At 56.5% G+C, this 17,704-nt stretch overlaps 1 protein-coding gene across 1 annotated transcript in view; it reads left to right on the forward strand.

The window, feature by feature from the left end:
- Positions 1-13,344, forward strand: part of SLCO2B1 (solute carrier organic anion transporter family member 2B1) — a 35,100-nt gene extending 21,756 nt beyond the window's left edge. Inside the window, exons 8-15 of the mRNA XM_053934884.1 lie at positions 1,176-1,284; positions 4,962-5,126; positions 6,214-6,406; positions 7,829-7,985; positions 8,908-9,077; positions 10,476-10,540; positions 12,299-12,419; positions 12,820-13,344. Coding sequence (XP_053790859.1) covers positions 1,176-1,284; positions 4,962-5,126; positions 6,214-6,406; positions 7,829-7,985; positions 8,908-9,077; positions 10,476-10,540; positions 12,299-12,419; positions 12,820-12,994 — 1,155 coding nt within the window. The 3' untranslated portion in view covers positions 12,995-13,344. The remainder of the gene's footprint in view (positions 1-1,175; positions 1,285-4,961; positions 5,127-6,213; positions 6,407-7,828; positions 7,986-8,907; positions 9,078-10,475; positions 10,541-12,298; positions 12,420-12,819) is intronic.
- Positions 13,345-17,704: the final 4,360 nt, after the last annotated feature.

Raw genomic sequence — 17,704 nt, forward strand, 5'->3', positions numbered from 1 at the left:
AGAAGTACAAACAGCTGGAGGCTGAGGAAGCCACAGGCAGGAGCAGCTTGAATGTATTTTTGGAAAATGCTGCAGTTTCAGAGCAGAGAAGAGCCCCTGTAACGCAATTGAAAAGTGAAAGGGATTTTATCTTTGCATTCGAGAGATGTGTGAAAGCCTGAGCTCCAACAGCACAAAACAGGAAAGGAGTTTCATTGCTTCTGCCCCTAAAAAGGGCACGTGGCACCCCCTGCACAGACACTGTGACCCCACTGCTGTCTAATGAGCACTCTCGGAGCAGAGGGGTGATTTTAGCCCAGATTTCCTCCTGTCCATTACAGGTCTGCAATTGCTGCTGAGTGAACTCATTGCCCAGCTCAGCTGAGGTGGCAGAGCTGTTGGCTCTGGCTGGAAGCACTCCATGGCTTCCCCTGCAAACCTCGCTCCCCTGAGGGCTGCCTGCTGCTCCCCGGGCTCAGCAGCACACCTCTGACCAGTGCCCCTGCTCCTGTGCTCCCCTGGCAGCCTGCAGACCTGCAGGGATCCCAGCACATCCCAGAAATGCTCCTTTGGCCGGGGGGTGCTGGACACCCCAAGTCAGGCTGCCACGGGCCTTCCAGGGCTGGGGGTTCCACACTGCCCTGGGCAGCCTCTTGCCTTAGGAGGTGACAAACATTGTGCCTCCATCCCAGACCCCCTCCTTGCCTGGATACATTTCCCTCTTTCCTGCCTCTTTCCTGCCCAGCAGCTTGTGAGGGAGCACAGAGACACTGCTCACCCTCCGTCCAGACCAGAGCCCAGAGCTGTGCTGGTGTGTCCCTCCGTGGGTGCCTGTGCCTGGCCCCACACAGGGGCAGAAGACCATCCCCCTAAGGGTATGCAGCGTTCCCTGCAGAGCTTGGCCCTGCTGAGTGCGTGTGAGCTGAGCACAGGGGGTGCTGTGCCTGGGGAACGGCACAGCCTGGAGCGATGGAGTGTGATCTGTGAGGAAAGGTGGGAGAGCTCCTGTGCAGCGTGGCTGTGTGTCTGGATGCTGTCAGCCCCGCTGAAACGCGGCGGTGTGGGCAGGGAGCACAGCTGGACACCACAGGGATGGCCATCCTGGGCTGCTCTGCGTCACGGTTTGGGAGAGAAAGGGCGAGGGCAGGGGAAGCTGTGGCACGGCTGAGCAGTGACAGCCTCTGCTGTGTCCCCAGGTGGTGAGAGGGGAGGACAGAGCCAGCAAGAAGAGGGAGGACATGCTGAGCCAGCTCAGGCCGAGGTCCCAGCACACGGAGAGCCTCTCCCTGGTGGAGTTCATCAGACGTAAGTGTGCCCTACACGGACAGCAGCTCCCTGCTGGCACATGCACACGGCCAAGCTGGGCCCTGCCAGGGAACGGGGATGTCCCCCCTGTGCCCAGCCCAGCTCCTGGGTCAGCCCTCGACGTGCACCTTAGGCTCAGTGTCGGGTTTAAGCCCTCTGCTCCCCGCCCGTGCTGCCCTGCTGCACCTCATGCCAACCAAAGCACCTGGCCTTGGTCACTCTGAGTGTCACAAGCCTTCCCTGGCAGTGCCCAAGGCCAGGCTGGATGGGCTTGGAGCAGCCTGGGGCAGTGGAAGGTCCCTGCCCATGGCACGGGGTGGGATGGGATGGGCTCTAAGGTTCCTTCCAACCCAAATCCTCCTGTGACTCTGTGATCTATGGCTCATGCGGGCAGTAGGAATCAGAGGCCAAAGTCTCAGCAGGGCCCAGATCCAGGCAGGAAGGAGGGCTGCTAGCTGTGAGGCTGGAGCAGAGCCCTGGGAAGGGACAGACCCCCTCGGCCAGAGGGGTTTGGGAGCCTCTGGCTGCTCTCGCTCAGTCCTCAGGCCATGGAATCAGCAATCAGTCCCCACTGGCAACTTCTCATGCTCAAAAATCCTCATCAGACTCCCTCCTCCAAGGCTGGAGACGCTGTCCAAGGCAGGCTGACCTCCTGTCCCACTGAGAATGGCCAGCACTGCCAGGGGCCGGGGTCTGGGCAGTCAAAACCCAGAGGCAGATCTGAATCCAGTGCACTTAAATTGTTTGGAAATGAGTGGGCTCTTTATGCTGATGGGGATCAGCTGAGCTTCAGTCTGTGGAGGCATCTGCTAATGCTTGGGATGTTTGGGGTTTTTAAATACTCTGCGCTTTGGCAGCTACTTACAAATAGTGGCCCTCTGAAGTGACTCCGTGTCAGCTTCCTCCACATTTCCCAAATATTATCCCGTTAATTGATTGCAAATTCTCCGTGTTCTGAAGGTCAGTGCAGGGCAGGCACAGCCAGGCAGGCGTGGGCAGGCTTTTCTCCTGCTGGTGGCAGCGTTTGCTCCCCAGCCTAATGCTCAATTAGAGGAGGCAGTCGGGGGTTTCTTCCCCCCTGACCTTGTGGCACTGTCATTTAGAAACCTGTGTGGGAACAGATTGATAGTGCTCAGATGGGATTTCCACACCAACACTCTGCTCAGTGCCTCTGAAACACGAATAAAAATGAGCTCCCTGCTCCTGCCTGCGGAGAGAGGAAATATCTCACCCTGCTCCAGCTGCAGCTTTGGTTCGGGGCTGGAATCAGCGTTGCTGTGTCAGGGCTGTGCTAATAAATCTGTTATTTCCCAGAATTTATCCCCCAAAGCCCAGCTCTGAAATAAATGAAGTGTCTGGTTTATGTCAGGAGAGCAATCTCGCTGAAATAATCGGGATCTCTCATGCAAAACTTTTTTTAGAGGCAGGGCTGGCAGGTAGGGTATGATGGGGCAGTATGGGTGAAGCCTAAAGACTTCAGGGCTGGCTCATCTGCAAGTCCCTGGAAAGAGAATTTCCTTCCCATCTCACCACTCTCCTGCTTGTTTAGTTTCCTCTCTCTGCTTCTCTCTTTACTATTATTTCCTTCATGGCAATTTATGAAAGCAGCATTTGGAGACAAGATTCTCCAGCCTGAATCTCCCTGGAAGTGTCCCAGGCCGGGTTGGACGGGGCTGGGAGCACCCTGGGGCAGCAGAAGGTGTCCCTGCCATGGCAGGGGTGGCACTGGGTGGGCTTTGAGGTCCCTCCCAACCCAAACCACTCCCTGCCTGGACTGAGAGCTGGGCATGATCCTGGCTCTGGCACAGACGTGACACCAGCTTGCACCCTGCTCCTCACACTCACAAATTCCTCCTGCTGCAGGCAGCGGGTCTCCCTGCAGTAATGGAAAAAGTAGGATTTAGCTTGCCTGAAGTCATTTCCATTGCTAATTTCCAGGCTTCTGCTGAAAACACCTGGGAGGATGTGCAGACTCTGCTGCACATCCTGGGAATTAGCCCGTTAAAGGTGATCTTCAAAGCAATTGGAAGGCTTCACTCGTGACTCGTCTGTTTCTCTTACTGTCCCCAAAGGACATTTTTTGTTTATTATTTTAAAGTTCCCACTTGCTTTTCCTGTCTGCCCAGCTGCTTCTCTGGAGCTGCGATGAGGATCCAATTAGGGATTGCAGAGGATGGAATCTTGCTGCTCCCACCATGAAGTGGGGATCCGCTCAGCTTTTTACCTCTGATCTGGGGTGTGTGGTTTGGTTAAAAAGACCAGAGACCTCCAGGGAAAAGGACTTTTTGGTGGAAGATCCCCACAAAAGGATGGATTGGCTCTCAGGAGATTTTTCAGCCAGCAAGCTGAGGTTTCCTGTCTGCAACGTGGCTGAGAAATTCCAGGAATACTCTTGAAAAATCAGAACCTTTAGTGGCACTTAAGAGCAAAACCATCTCCCCCGTTGGGTTCACGCGGTGTAGTGCAGCTCCTTGCCTCTCTGCTGACGGCCAGCCTCCAGAGGGTCAGCATTCCAGGCTGCCTGGCCATGCTGTGGGTGCTCGGGCCCCTCGCAGGACCTGCTTTTGCAGCCCCCTACGATTTTTTGGCTGCTTGCCTGGCTGAGGGCAGAGTGCTGAGCTGGAAGGGCAACACTGCCACGAAGGGGAGTTTCACCTTTGGACATGGGGGACCCCACTGCACCCACAGAAGGTCTTTTTGCTCTTCACAGAAGATTTAGGACAGCCAAAATCCATCCCCACCCGGGGCCAGCTCCCAGGCAAGCCCCAGGGAGATCTCCCCGGCGCCGCCGTGCTGGAGCAGACAGAAAGATTGTCCCGCTTTGTTTGTCAGCTGCTAAGAATTAGCACCATTAATTTACGGCAGTCCTTTGCATTAATCCTCGCTGTTAATTCCTTATCTCTGCTCCAGCATATTGGCTGCCCAAGCCCTCATCTGGGAGACTCATCAGCAGTTTGTTTGGAAGCTGCCCTCTGCGTGCCAGCCAGAGCAGGGGAAGGCGGTGGGAGAGCAGCAGCAGAGCACAAATGTGGGATGTGCAGGAAGGGGACATCACTCCAGGAGGGACAGCAGCAGCTCCCAGCTGGCAGCATGGGGCAGCCCTGAGCTGAGCAGGCTGCAGACCTCTCCTGCTCGAGGCTTCAGCCCTAGGGCAGCTTGCTGGAGTGTTTCTCGCCTGTAATCAAAAAATGCATTTTTCATTGCTTCATTTCTTCATTGAAACGAAAAGGGCACTGAAATTGCAACCGCAGCAAACAAATAAATTAACTTTTAATGACTTCCCATCTACTTGTGTATTTGTTTTAGCAGAAGCTCTGCCAGAAAGCTTCAGGGAAGGGGGTGGAAGGAGATGATCTTTGCAGTCCCTTCCAACCCAAACTCTTTGCTGTAGCCCTGCTCCCCATGCAACAGGTGCCCCCTTGTCCTTTCAGGTTTTAGTTCCCTTGTCCTTCCAGGCTTTCCTGTGTCCTTTTCAGGTTTTAGTTCCCTTGTCCTTCCAGGCTTTGCCATGTCCCTTCAAGTTTTAATTCCCTTGTCCTTCCAGGCTTTCCTGTGTCCTTTTCAGGTTTTAGTTCCCTTGTCCTTCCAGGCTTTCCCGTGTCCTTTCAGGTTTTAATTCCCTTGTCCTTCCAGGCTTTCCCGTGTCCTTTCAGGTTTTAATTCCCTTGTCCTTCCAGGCTTCCCCGTGGTGCTGCTGAGGAACCTGCGGCACCCCGTGTACCTGCTGGTGGTGCTGGCTCAGGTCAACATCTCTGCCATGGTTGCTGGATTAGCAACGTTCATGGGCAAGTTCCTGGAGAGACAGTTCTCCCTCACAGCCTCCCTGGCCAACATGATCATTGGTAAGTGCTGCTGAGCTTTGGACTCCTTGAAAAACCATCTAGAAATTAGGAAGAGCTCCTCTGGAGTAAAGCCTCCCCCTCAGAATCGTTTGAGAGTTCAGAGATCCTGCCACAGAAGTGTTTAAAACACATTTCTGAGCAAACAGCACCTCAGGGAAGGAGGCCTCTGAGGTCTGCGACAGATAAATCAGAATAAAATGAGCAGAGCAGACTGGGCTGAATGCAGCAGGAAGGTTAAATGCTGAAGCAGTGCTGTCCTGCCCCGAGGTGCCCAGCTGAGCTGTTCCCAGCCTTGATTTACCCTCTGCATTCAAGTCAGCACCGTGTTCCGTGGATGAATTTATCTGGCCTTTGTTCTCACTACTGAGTCTCGCTTGGCCTTTTTCTTTCAGATCAAAAAAGCTTTCTGTAGCTGGAAATTCCTTCCTTGCGTGGGTATTTATGGGCTGAAAGCAACCTCCCCGTGGATTCTTAGCTGAATTAAGCAGTTTGCATTTCTTGAGCTGAACTCTGGTCTCCCCCAGAAATGGGGGGTTTTATGTAAATGGGGTTTTGCAAGGGTGACCACAGAAATGGGCACAATCCTGCTCTGCACAGAAATTAAGCATCCCTCCCTCCCCAGGCTGCCTTCTTCCTGTCAACACTAAAAAATCCCATTTTGCTGGGTGAGGCACAGCTTTCCACTGCTCCTGACATCTCCCATCCGTGGATCCATAGGGCAGCCAGTTTGCTGCGGGGTCCTTTGGAAAAGCAGCTTTTCCCTAGCATTATTCCGCCAATCCCTGCAAAAACCTCGGTCCCTTCTGAACCAGCCGTGCTGAAAACCAGGGACCCAACAGCAAATCCTCTGGGCCTTTGCTGTGAGAAGGGACTGCCACAGGCCAGAGATGGAAAACAAGGTGCAGTGACAGGACACAGGGGGAATGGCTTTAGATTGGGTATTAGGAGGGAATTCCTCCCTGTGAAGGCCCTGGAGCCCTGGCAGTGCCCAAGACCAGGTCGGATGGGCTTGGAGCAGGGATGGTGGCGGAAAGGGATGGGAAAGGTGATGTCTAAGGGTCCCTGATTCCACGCCTGCCTTTCCCAGGTGCTGTGAACATCCCTGGGGCCATGGTCGGGATCGTGGTGGGCGGCGCCATCCTGAAGCGGTTCCAGATGTCCCTGAGGCAGTGCAGTGCCCTGTGCGTGCTGGGCATGCTGCTCTGCCTGCTCCTGGCCTTTCCCCTGCTCTTCCTGGGCTGCCCCACGCAGAAGGTGGCGGGTGTCACCCACTGGGACAGGTACCTCAGCTCCTGGGCGTCCAGGGTGGGCACACACCAGCCACAGGCACATTCCTCGGGGCGGGAATCCCCAGAAATGGGTTCGTTCCCTCAGGAGAAGCAGCTAGTGGAGATAAAGTAAGAAATTCTTGTGGATAAACACCGAGTCTGCTGCGTCCTCAGGTTTAGGGCATGAGATGTACTTCGTGACTTATCCCACACATGGTGGAGTCATTTCAGCTTTGTCTCCTTAGGGTTAAAACCTTTTTAACATGAGACTTTTAGGAGCAGGGTTATAAGAGTTCCACCAGTGAGATTTCCTACTCAGCAGCAAGCGTGGAACCCAAAGTAAACACATTTTTGGCACAAACAGCACAAGTTTTCATCTTGGAAAGCGTGGTGGGTGAATAATTCAGGCAGGGGCCAGCCCTGGGATCACACCATCCAAGCTGTGGCAGCTAAATGGGGGCAGCAGCTCCTTGTGGGCCCTGGAGGCTTGATCCAGGTCTCTGAATTCCCTGTGGTCCGGGGGAACGTCCCTCCCACAGCGCGGTGTTGCAAGAACCCCAAAGGCCAGGTTTGGGACCAAGTATGAGGGCAGTGGGTGGCTCTGGTGCCCAGCTGTGGTTGGGATGCTGTGCCAGGCAGAGCAAAGGTTCGGGGTGGTGGTGGAATGCCCGTGGGGAAGGGCTCCTTGTGCAATCAAGAGGGGTTTTGCTGATCTCAGCCCACAGGGTTTGGTGATCCCAGCCCATGGGGTTTTGCTGAATTTGCTGATCCCAGCCCATGGGGTTTTGCTGATCCCAGCCCATGGGGTTTTGTTGATCCCAGCCCATGGGGTTTTGCTGAATTTTGCTGATCCCAGCCCATGGGGTTTGGTGATCCCAGCCCACAGGGTTTTACTGAATTTTGCTGATCCCAGCCCATGGGGTTTGGTGATCCCAGCCCATGGGGTTTTGCTGAACTTTGCTGATCCCAGCCCACGGGGTTTTGGTGATCCCAGCCCACGGGGTTTGCTGAATTTGGCTGATCCCAGCCCATGGGGTTTTGCTGAATTTTGCTGATCCCAGCCCATGGGGTTTGGTGATCCCAGCCCACGGGGTTTTGCTGAATTTTGCTGATCCCAGCCCATGGGGTTTGGTGATCCCAGCCCATGGGGTTTGGTGATCCCAGCCCACGGGGTTTTGCTGAATTTTGCTGATCCCAGCCCACGGGGTTTGATGATCCCAGCCCACGGGGTTTTGCTGAATTTGGCTGATCCCAGCCCATGGTGTTTGCTGATCCCAGCCCACAGGGTTTTGCTGAATTTGGCTGATCCCAGCCCATGGTGTTTGCTGATCCCAGCCCACGGGGTTTTGCTGAATTTGGCTGATGCCAGCCCACACTCCGTGGGCTGCGTGGGGGTGATGCTCCGTACCTGCATTAACCCTTTCCCGGGCCCAGCTCTGGCTTTGGCCACCACGACATGGCGTGCAACGCGCGGTGCCGCTGCCCCGAGCGGGGCTTCAACCCCGTCTGCGGCTCGGACGGCGTGGAGTACACGTCCCCCTGCTCTGCCGGCTGCAGCAGCGTCACCCTGCGCCCCGACAGCTCCGTCCTGGTGAGTCACGGCTGACTGGTGACCTGGGGGTGCCTGCTGCCCTGCTGCCCCTTGGGCTGCCGCGAGCAGATCCTTTCCAACTGCTTTTTTCCTCCTCGGCCATGCCTCTCCCTTCCAGCCCTTGCTTCCTTGGAAATTCTACACTTTTCTTACCCTTTTCAGCAGCACAGGCACCTGTGGTGCTCATTGCCTCCTGCCTTCCCTGTCCCAGGGTTTCCAGGAACCCTCCCAGCCTGCAGGAAACCCTGCAGTTGTGTGCCCAGCTTTGCTGCAGCTTTTCCAGAGGGCACCATGTAAGCTCGGATGTAGGAATGAGGTTTTGGGAGACTCTGAGCTGCCCCTGCCTCTGGGATCATTCTTCTGCAAACTGCCACCCACTCTAGCGACCAAAAGATGATGCTAATTTTATTTAAAGGTCTCTTTAAAACAAAAATACAACCCAGAGGCTTCTTGTTTAAAACAGAAAGAAAGAGAGAATTGTGACTAAATGAAAGGTAAAATTCCTCATCCGTCACCCCAAGGCGTCTTCCCTCTGCTGTAAGGCTGTGCTAGTTATTTATGAGCCTCTCTCAAAGGTGAGGTTTTATGTTAGATTTAACAGTGCCCTGTTAAATCTAAGCTCTGCCCTGCACACAGCCCGGGATGAAGGGGCTCGCAGCAGGACAGCGCCTGGCACAGGTGGCACAGCCAGGAATTCCCTCCCAATATCCCACCCATCCCTGCCCTCTGGCCGCGGGAAGCCGTTCCCTGTGTCCTGCCCCTCATCCCTTGTCCCTGTGCAGCTCTCCCGGAGCGCTGGGTGCCAATTCCCACTAATTATTCCCAGACAAATCCTACCCCCTGTCCTTCTCTGGCATCTGGCAGCGTTCCCTCCCACCTGCACATCCCCGGGCAGCCTCTGGATGTTGTCTCCTCTTTGCAGAACTACAGCGGGTGCAGCTGCGTCGGGGGGCCGGGGCCGGCGGGCGTCGCCAGGCCGGGCACCTGCGGCACCGGCTGCTCCCACCTCTTCGTGCCCTTCGTGGTGCTCTCCTGCCTGGCAGGCATCCTGGCCAGCACGTCCCACACGCCGTCCTTCATGCTCATCCTCAGGTGGGCACAGCTCGGGCACCGCCCTGGGCACCACAGACGGCTTCCCGAGGGGATCTGTGCGCCAGGGGGAAGGATTTCTCAGGTTTTGGGAATGGGGGCTAAACCAGCCCTGAATGGAGGTTAAACCAGCCCTGAATGGGGGTTAGACCAACCCTGAATGGGGGTTAGACCAGCCCTGAATGGAGGTTAAACCAGCCCTGAATGGGGGTTAAACCAGCCCTGAATGAGGGTTAGACCAGCCCTGAATGGGAGTTTAACCAGCCCTGGATTGCACTCGTGCCCTGTTCCATAGACTGGAGTTAATCCAGCCCTGCCTGGGGGTTAAACCAGCCCTGGATTGCACTCGTGCCCTGTTCCATAGACTGGAGTTAAACCAGCCCTGCCTGGGGGTTAAACCAGCCCTGGATTGCACTCGTGCCCTGTTCCATGGACTCGAGTTAAACCAGCCCTGGATTGCACTCGTGCCCTGTTCCATAGACTGGAGTTAATCCAGCCCTGCCTGGGGGTTAAACCAGCCCTGGATTGCACTCGTGCCCTGTTCCATAGACTGGAGTTAAACCAGCCCTGGATTGCACTCGTGCCCTGTTCCATAGACTGGAGTTAAACCAGCCCTGCCTGGGGGTTAAACCAGCCCTGGATTGCACTCGTGCCCTGTTCCATAGACTGGAGTTAAACCAGCCCTGGATTGCACTCGTGCCCTGTTCCATAGACTGGAGTTAAACCAGCCCTGGATTGCACTCGTGCCCTGTTCCATGGACTCGAGTTAAACCAGCCCTGGATTGCACTCGTGCCCTGTTCCATAGACTGGAGTTAAACCAGCCCTGGATTGCACTCGTGCCCTGTTCCATAGACTCGAGTTAAACCAGCCCTGGATTGCACTCGTGCCCTGTTCCTGCCATGGCTTCACCTCGGCACAAGATGTGCTGTTACCTGGGCAGTAACTCAGCACGGCAGCCCTTGGGCTGTTCCTAGGGCAGCTCTGTGTGAAGTTTAGTGACCTTGCCAGCAGCCTCCCCTCCCAGAGCAGCTCCCCACAGCCTCGGGAAGGTGCCTGTGGGGTGGCAGCAGGATGGAGCCAGCTCCATGGGAGCCCAGGCTGGTGGGGCCGACCCCAGCACGGGTAAAGCTGAGGCACAGGGGAAGGCCACGGGGGAATCTGTGTCTTGGGCTAGAAATGATACTTCCAAGCTCTTCCTGGGTCTGGCAGGGTTTTCAGGGCAAGGAAAGGCCATGGTCAGTGTTTAGCCCTAATGAATGAACTCTCATCAGCTTTGGTGATGTGCATGCGAGCTCCCTGGGACACTTGGAGGCTGGGTGAAGGACAAGTGTGTGCCAGGGAGGGAAGCATCCATCCTGGAGGGATTGCCAGAGGGCATTTTGTTCCGTTTTGTTTTCCAGGAGCATCCAGCCTGAAGACAAATCATTTGCTGTTGGGATACAGTTCATGCTGCTGAGAGTTTTAGGTAAGTTGAAACGTGTTAAAATACCCTCCTGGAAAATAAGGGCAGCTCTTGGAGAGGGCTTTCCCAGGGCAGGGAAAGATGCTGCCCTGCAGGGTCTGGGGGCACGTGGGGGGATGAGACAAGGCAGCTCCAAGGGCTCCATCCGTGTGTAAACAAAGGAGGGCTGGGGATCTGGGAATCACTCCAGGTCCAGGAGCTCAGGCTGTGTGCAGGCACTGCTCTGTTCACCTCCAGCGTGCCAGGGGGGCTCCAAACCCCATCCTGTGATCCCACCAGTTGTTTTTCCAAAGTTCGTGTTGCCCTGGAGGCCCCCAGGACGTGCCACAGCAGCCATGGGAAGGAGCAATAAATGCCCAGGGGACAGAGGGGTGGGGACTGCAACAGCCCTGCCTGGGAGTTAAACCTGCTCCACCAGGGCAGTGGTGGAGTCCCTGTCACTGAAGTGCTCAGGGGGCACCTGCCTGTGGCACCTGGGGACATGGTTTGGGGTGGCTGTGGCCTGTAGGGTCGTGTTCTGGGGTGGCTGTGTTCCCTGGGTCCATGTTTTGGGGTGGCTGTGTTCCCTGGGGCTGTGTTCTGGGGTGGCTGTGTTCCCTGGGTTCATGTTTTGGGGTGGCTGTGACCCCTGGGGTTGTGTTTTGGGTGGCTGTGGCACCTGGGGCTGTGTTTTGGGATGGCTGTGTTCCCTGGGTTCATGTTTTGGGGTGGCTGTGTTCCCTGAGGCCGTGTTTGGGGTGGCTGTGTTCCCTGGGCCCCTGCTTTCAGGTGGCTGTGGCCTTTGGGACCATGGTTTGGGCCATGGCCCCTGGGGCCGTGTTTTGGGGTGCCTGGCGGGCAGGGCAGGCTGGGCTGACACTGTGGGGCTGACACCGTGGAGCTGACGCTGTGGGCCGTGGGGCTGACACCATGGGGCTGACACCATGGGGCTGACTGTGGGGCTGACGCTGTGGGGCTGATGCCGTGGGGCTGACACCGTGGGGCTGACTGTGGGGCTGACACCATGGGGCTGACACCATGGGACTGATGCTGCTGGGCTGACGCTGTGGGGCTGACACTGCGGGGCTGACGCCGTGGGGCTGACACCATGGGGCTGATGCCATGGGGCTGACACCGTGGGGCTGACGCTGTGGGCTGTGGGGCTGACACCGTGGGGCTGACACTGTGGGGCTGACGCTGTGGGGCTGACACCGTGGGGCTGACCATGGGGCTGACACCATGGGTCTGACCGTGGGGCTGACTGTGGGGCTGATGCCGTGGGGCTGACACCATGGGGCTGACACTGTGGGGCTGATGCTGTGGGGCTGACACCGTGGGGCTGACGCTGTGGGGCTGACACCGTGGGGCTGACCATGGGGCTGACACCATGGGTCTGACCGTGGGGCTGACTGTGGGGCTGATGCCGTGGGGCTGACACCATGGGGCTGACACTGTGGGGTTGACTGTGGGGCTGACACCATGGGGCTGACACCGTGGGGCTGACACTGTGGGGCTGACACCGTGGGGCTGACGCCGTGGGGCTGACACCATGGGGCTGACACCGTGGGGCTGACACCATGGGGCTGACACCATGGGTCTGACACCGTGGGGCTGACACTGTGGGGCTGACACCGTGGGGCTGACACCGTGGGGCTGATGCTGTGGGGCTGACACCATGGGGCTGACGCCGTGGGGCTGACACCATGGGGCTGACACCGTGGGGCTGACCGTGGGGCTGACACCGTGGGTCTGACCGTGGGGCTGACGCCGCGGGCGTTGCAGCGTGGATGCCGGGCCCGGTGCTGTACGGCAGCGCCATCGACACCAGCTGCGTGCTGTGGGAGAGGCGGTGCGAGCGCAGGGCTGCCTGCAGATACTACGACAATTCCCTCTTCAGGCACAGGTAGGGACACTGGGCTGGGGACACAATTCCCTCTTCAGGCACAGGTAGGGACACTGGGCTGGGGACACAATTCCCTCTTCAGGCACAGGTAGGGACGGGCACTGGGCTGGGGACACAATTCCCTCTTCAGGCACAGGTAGGGAGGGGCCCTGGGCTGGGACACAATTCCCTCTTCAGGCACAGGTAGGGACGGGCCCTGGGCTGGGGGACGCAGCTCCGGGATCAGCTCCCGGGCAAGGCGCTGGGAACAGCCAGGGGCACCCCGGAGCCGGCTGGGGTCACTGAGGCACAGCTCCCCGCGCCGGGGCACCGGCCACGCCTGGAGCAGAGCCCCCGGGCCGGTGCCTGGAGCCCTCGGGAACGTCCCTGCTCCCTGAGCCGCCGTGTCTGCGCCCCGCAGGTACCTGGGGCTGCAGTTTTTCTTCGAGGCGGGCGCCTTCCTGTGCTTCGGGGCCGTGTATCTGATCCTCAGGAAGCAGGAGAGGGAAGCCGGCCGGGCAGAGGAGACGAAGGCAGAGCCAGAGAAGGAGAAGCTGGCAGGGAAGTCCACAAAGAGCCCGGAATCCAAGGTGTGACAGCGAAGCCTGAGCCGTGGTCGGTGAATGAGCCCGCGCTGTCAGGGGTGGATGCTCGGAGCGATGGACCCTGGGGCTGCTTCCTGCTCTCCCGCCTGGGGTGGACTCTTCCTGCAGTGCTGTGGGTCCATGCACGCGTCGTTCTCCTCCTCGGGGGTGCAGCTTGTTCCCTCACGTGGATCAGTCCAAGCTCTTGACCCCGTGGACTCTGCAGCCTCCTGGATTTGTGTCCTTCGAAGCAGTTGTTCCTGCTGACCGTCTCAGTGTTGCCAGCACTGAGCAGTAGCCATAAACCTCAAGGGTTTGGGTTTTTTTAATAAATCATTTTTAAGGAATGGTTTTGTACTGAACCCGCAGATCTCTGTGACTGATGTTTATAATTCTTATTTTCTGTGTTATCAGCACTTACTTTCTGATGGTCATTGCTTGAAGCACGTGGGAGTTCAGGTGCACTCCTGGTTTGCAGTTGGAGAAGGGCAGAGCTTTTCCCAGGGTTGCAGGACCAGAGGACGAGGTTGGAGCCCTCTCCAGACTGGGCAGAGCTTGTGGCTAAACCATCTGAGTGCAGCACCAGCCAGCCCTGGGCTCCCTGAAGGGGGTTCTGTCTGTAATTATGGGGTGCAAGTCCAGCCTGGTGCTATTTTGGTTCAGCTGCCTCTGTTTCCTGCATTCTTCCCACCCTGGGGCTCCTTCCCACCCAGGAGTGAATCGTGTTGCTCCTACCACCAGCGAGCAGCCACGGCCACTGGGTAACTTTGTCATTTTTGGCTCCAGGATGGAATTTAGTAGAGAAAACAAAACTTCTGAGTTCAACCCAAATATGCAGAAAATAAGTACACAGAGGGGAAAACTCATTCCCTCCTCCCACCCTGGCAGATATCCTCTGGGAAGAGCTGGGTGTGCAGAGAAGTGGAAGGGAGAAGGCCTGTGGTGCAGTGACTGAATTTAGCCATTTCCCCAAACTGTTTGCCCAGCCATTCCGAGGGACCCAGGTACCTCAGTGCAGACTGGGAGCTCGATTGGAATTTTTTAGGGGCCTGGGTTGGGTTTTTTTTTCCTATTTTTGTGCAGTGCCTTGTGCTCACTGAGTTGAGAGTTTACAGCCCTGTTCAGGGCACCAAGAAGCGATGTCTGGCTTCAGAGAAGGTTCTAGAAGGCAGAGGAGTGTGTGGATGTTGCAGGGATGTAGGTGCAGCCATCAGGGAAGGACGAGTAGCATTTGCTGCCCACGACCTTTAGAAAGGCAAAACTGGGAGAGTTTTGCTCTATCCTCCTTTCCAAGGCACGGCCAGGCAGCAGCTGGTGCTAAAGCAGCAGGAGAGGGATGGGGATGAGGTTCTCTGGGCAGGAGCAGGAGGAGATGGGTCCTTCCAGCCCCTGGGAGCCCGGGAATCTGCGGCATCCCGGGAGAAGAAGGTTCTTTCCTGGCTGAGCACAAGCCTTGGCTCCCAGGCGCTGTCCTGCCGTGCTCAGCTGGATCCCAAGTACTCCAAGGTACTTTCCACACCACCACAAACAAACAGCAGCACAATTTGCTCCGCGTGGCGTGGGAAGTGAGGAGCTGCGGTGTGCTTTGCCAGGAATCTGCCGCGGATTCCACATTCCTTACCCCTGGAAGTGGCAAGGCCCAGGCTGGACGGGGCTTGGAGCAACCTGGGGCAGTGGGAGGTGTCCTTGCCCGTGGCAGGGGGTGGAATGGGATGATCTCTAAGGCCTTTCCATCCAAAACCACTCCGTGATTCCACGGTTCTCTCCCCCAGCCCACTGGAGCCCCTGAGGGCTGTGCAGCCTTTCTGAAAGCCCCTCAAGCCACTGAAAGCAGTGGTTCCATTTACAGAAAGGAGGGGGAGAGGGGATAACCAGACCCTCTCCCCAAATAAACGGGGAGTTTAATTGTCTGTGGTGCTGCTGCAGGGGGCACACAGGCTGCACATCCCTCTGCTGCCTGGCTGGGGTCCTGATGGACGCAGGATGGCCTGGCCAGCTCACTCCCAGCCCTTCTCACTGCCGGGCTCAGGGCTGCACGTTCATTTTCCACTTGGAAAACTCCCACCACACCACAGAAAGGTCTGGCTCAGGCAATGCACGAGCGGGCACAGCCTGAATTCTTCCTTCCCTCGTTACCCCTCCAGCAGAGGACAGGTCCCTGTGGATAAATCCAAGGCACCTGCAAACTGTGTCTTAGCTCTAGGCCTGTTGCTCTGCTTTTGCCCTGGCAATTTCCATCAGTTTGCGCTGGAGTTTCTAAAAAGAGAAATAAACCCACATTTCCCCGTCCCCTCCCCTGTGCTCTTTGAGGACGCGGTTGAAAGGGACTGGCTTGCCAGGGAAGATGAAAGAGAGGCACTTTGGAAAGGCTGCTCCCACCTCCCGTCGGCAGGGAGGGGATAAGGCCCAGGGAACGTGGCAGGGCTGGCAGCAGCGAGGGAGCAGCAGGAGCAGGGTTTGGTGCAGAGCGAGGGGCAGGCAGGTAGGAGGGCTGCAGAGAAAGGAAGCAAAGGAAGGGGCAGCAGCGGCAAAACCCCAAAATCCACGCCGTGCCGTTTGCCAGGTTCTCCCCAGAGGAGGAATCCCCTGCAGACAGCCTGGAAGAGAATTTACAGGGCACTGAAGGGCACAGCTTGGGCACCAGCCAGGAATTGCATTGGGGGGTTAACAGGAGCTAATCCAGCTGGGCCAGAACTCCACGGACTTCCTGGCACTGGAGCATTGGATGTTTTCATGCAGCACTTTGTGGTACCAGGGTCACAGAGCTGGGGGCAGAACGGTGCCTTTGAGGCTGGTGAGAATTGCACAGGGTCAGGAGAAGGAATTAAAGCTGGAGGGAAGGACCCAAAGCACTAACGGAGCCAAGAGCTGCTTTAGAGCCGAGCACAACTCCCATTCCTCTGGAAAAAGAGCAAAGCCGAAGCTTTTGAATCACCCTTGGTGTGCTCAGCTCAGCCAGATCTCTCCCTGGAGTGCTCCTGGCCACTGCTGCAGCCAGCCCCAGAGCGTTTCTCCTGCTGTGCTGCTGCTTCTCCAGCACAAGGGATAGGGATGGTCCCAGCTGGATTCTGTGGCTGTTTGCAGGGGGCCAACAAAACGTGAATCAAAACCCACTGGAGGTTTCTCTTCAGCCTCACCGGAGCTGCCTCTGGCAACCTGAAATCTGCTCCCGGGAAGGGCTCGCTGAGGAGACACAGTCTGCAGCCACAAGACAGAGAATTGCTGCGCCTGGGAGTGAGGCAGAGCTGTGGGTGGAATCCAGCCCCAGGCTGGGGAAGAGGAAACAACCCGGAGATGTTACACTGAAGTTCAGGAAAATCTGGGAGGTTCCCAGAGGAACACTGAAAAGATGAGCCAGGGAGTCTCTGGAATGCTACCAATTACAGCCACAGTTCCCAGGAACTGGAGGTTTCCAGGGATCTCAGGAGGGGAAAACAGAGCAGTCAGGCAGATCCAGACCCAGCTCAGCGCTGATCCCTGGAAAGATGCTGCAGAAGTGACTCATCCACGTGCAGTCACTTGGATGAGGGTGCCATGGATTGTCTCACACAGATCACATCAAACATTTCATTTCTCCTTCGGGCAGGCACCTGTCCCACCTGGGGAAGCTGTGCTGCCTCCTGCCTGAAGGAAGGATTTTGACCCTGTCCCACCTTGTTCCCATAAAGCAATTACCAGCCAGATGGAATTATGCAGAGAGGAGAAAAAGAGGAGAAAAAACAGGCCTAATTGGAAAGCTTCAGCTCCAGGAGCTGCAGGTAGTTTGCTGCCTGCCCAAAAGGATTTATCTACAAGAATCTCACCAGGGTCTGTCCTGTCTCTAGGACTGATCAATATTTTAATTAATTACTTGGATGATGAGAGAAGCAGGAGCTAATAAAATTTCTGCTTACGGTCACAACAGCAGGATTGGAATCCCAATCATTCACAGCAGATTGGAGAAATGCTGTGAAATGGATAATACTGGGATTTACAAGAGCAAAACAGTGGTGCAGGGGAAGGAGGGCTGGGGTGCAAAGTTTGCCCTGTGAGAAAGGGGACATGGCACCAGCTCATAACGGAGCAGAAGAGTTCTGGGCTCATATTGTCCCCTTAAATTAAATTGGCATTCTCTGGCTGTCCTGTGAGGGGAAGATACAACCCCTTGCACTTGGAGGCATAAAATTATCTCCCCATGTTGCTGAATTGAATAATTTTCCCTGCTTATTGCCAAGTGCATCTCCTCCCGTCGTGCCCTCTCGAAGGTCCAAGCAAACAGAGCAGAGTAAATCAGGAATTATCGCCTGTGCTTAGAGACAGCTTGAGTAATGATTGCTCCTGAAATATGGAATTCATCTCTGGGCCTTAATGGACTTGCAGTGGAGCTGCAGGAGCTAGTTGCTGAGGGTTCTGAAGTGACTGTGGCCAGGGAAGAGCACCCTTTATCCTGCAGAGGCGATGAGAGCTGGCGCTGCTCCCCGAGCGCGTTCCCAGCCCCAGCCCAGCCCCAGCCTCCTCTCTTCTGGTGCTTCCAGGGTGCTCAAGGGCAGAAGGGCTTTCACACGGTGCTGATAAAGGATTCTAATCCCTCTCCCCTCACTTTTCAAGTGAGAATGGCATTTGCTGAAGAGATCAGAACCTGAGATGGTTCCAAGCTGTGCACACCGGTGCAACTTTATGAGCAAACTCAGGAAAAAATAACTTTCCCTGGATAAACTTGCTATTGAATTCTTCTTGCTCTCA

Source organism: Vidua chalybeata, chromosome 2 (genome assembly GCF_026979565.1).
Source record: "Vidua chalybeata isolate OUT-0048 chromosome 2, bVidCha1 merged haplotype, whole genome shotgun sequence".
NCBI lineage: Eukaryota > Metazoa > Chordata > Aves > Passeriformes > Viduidae > Vidua > Vidua chalybeata.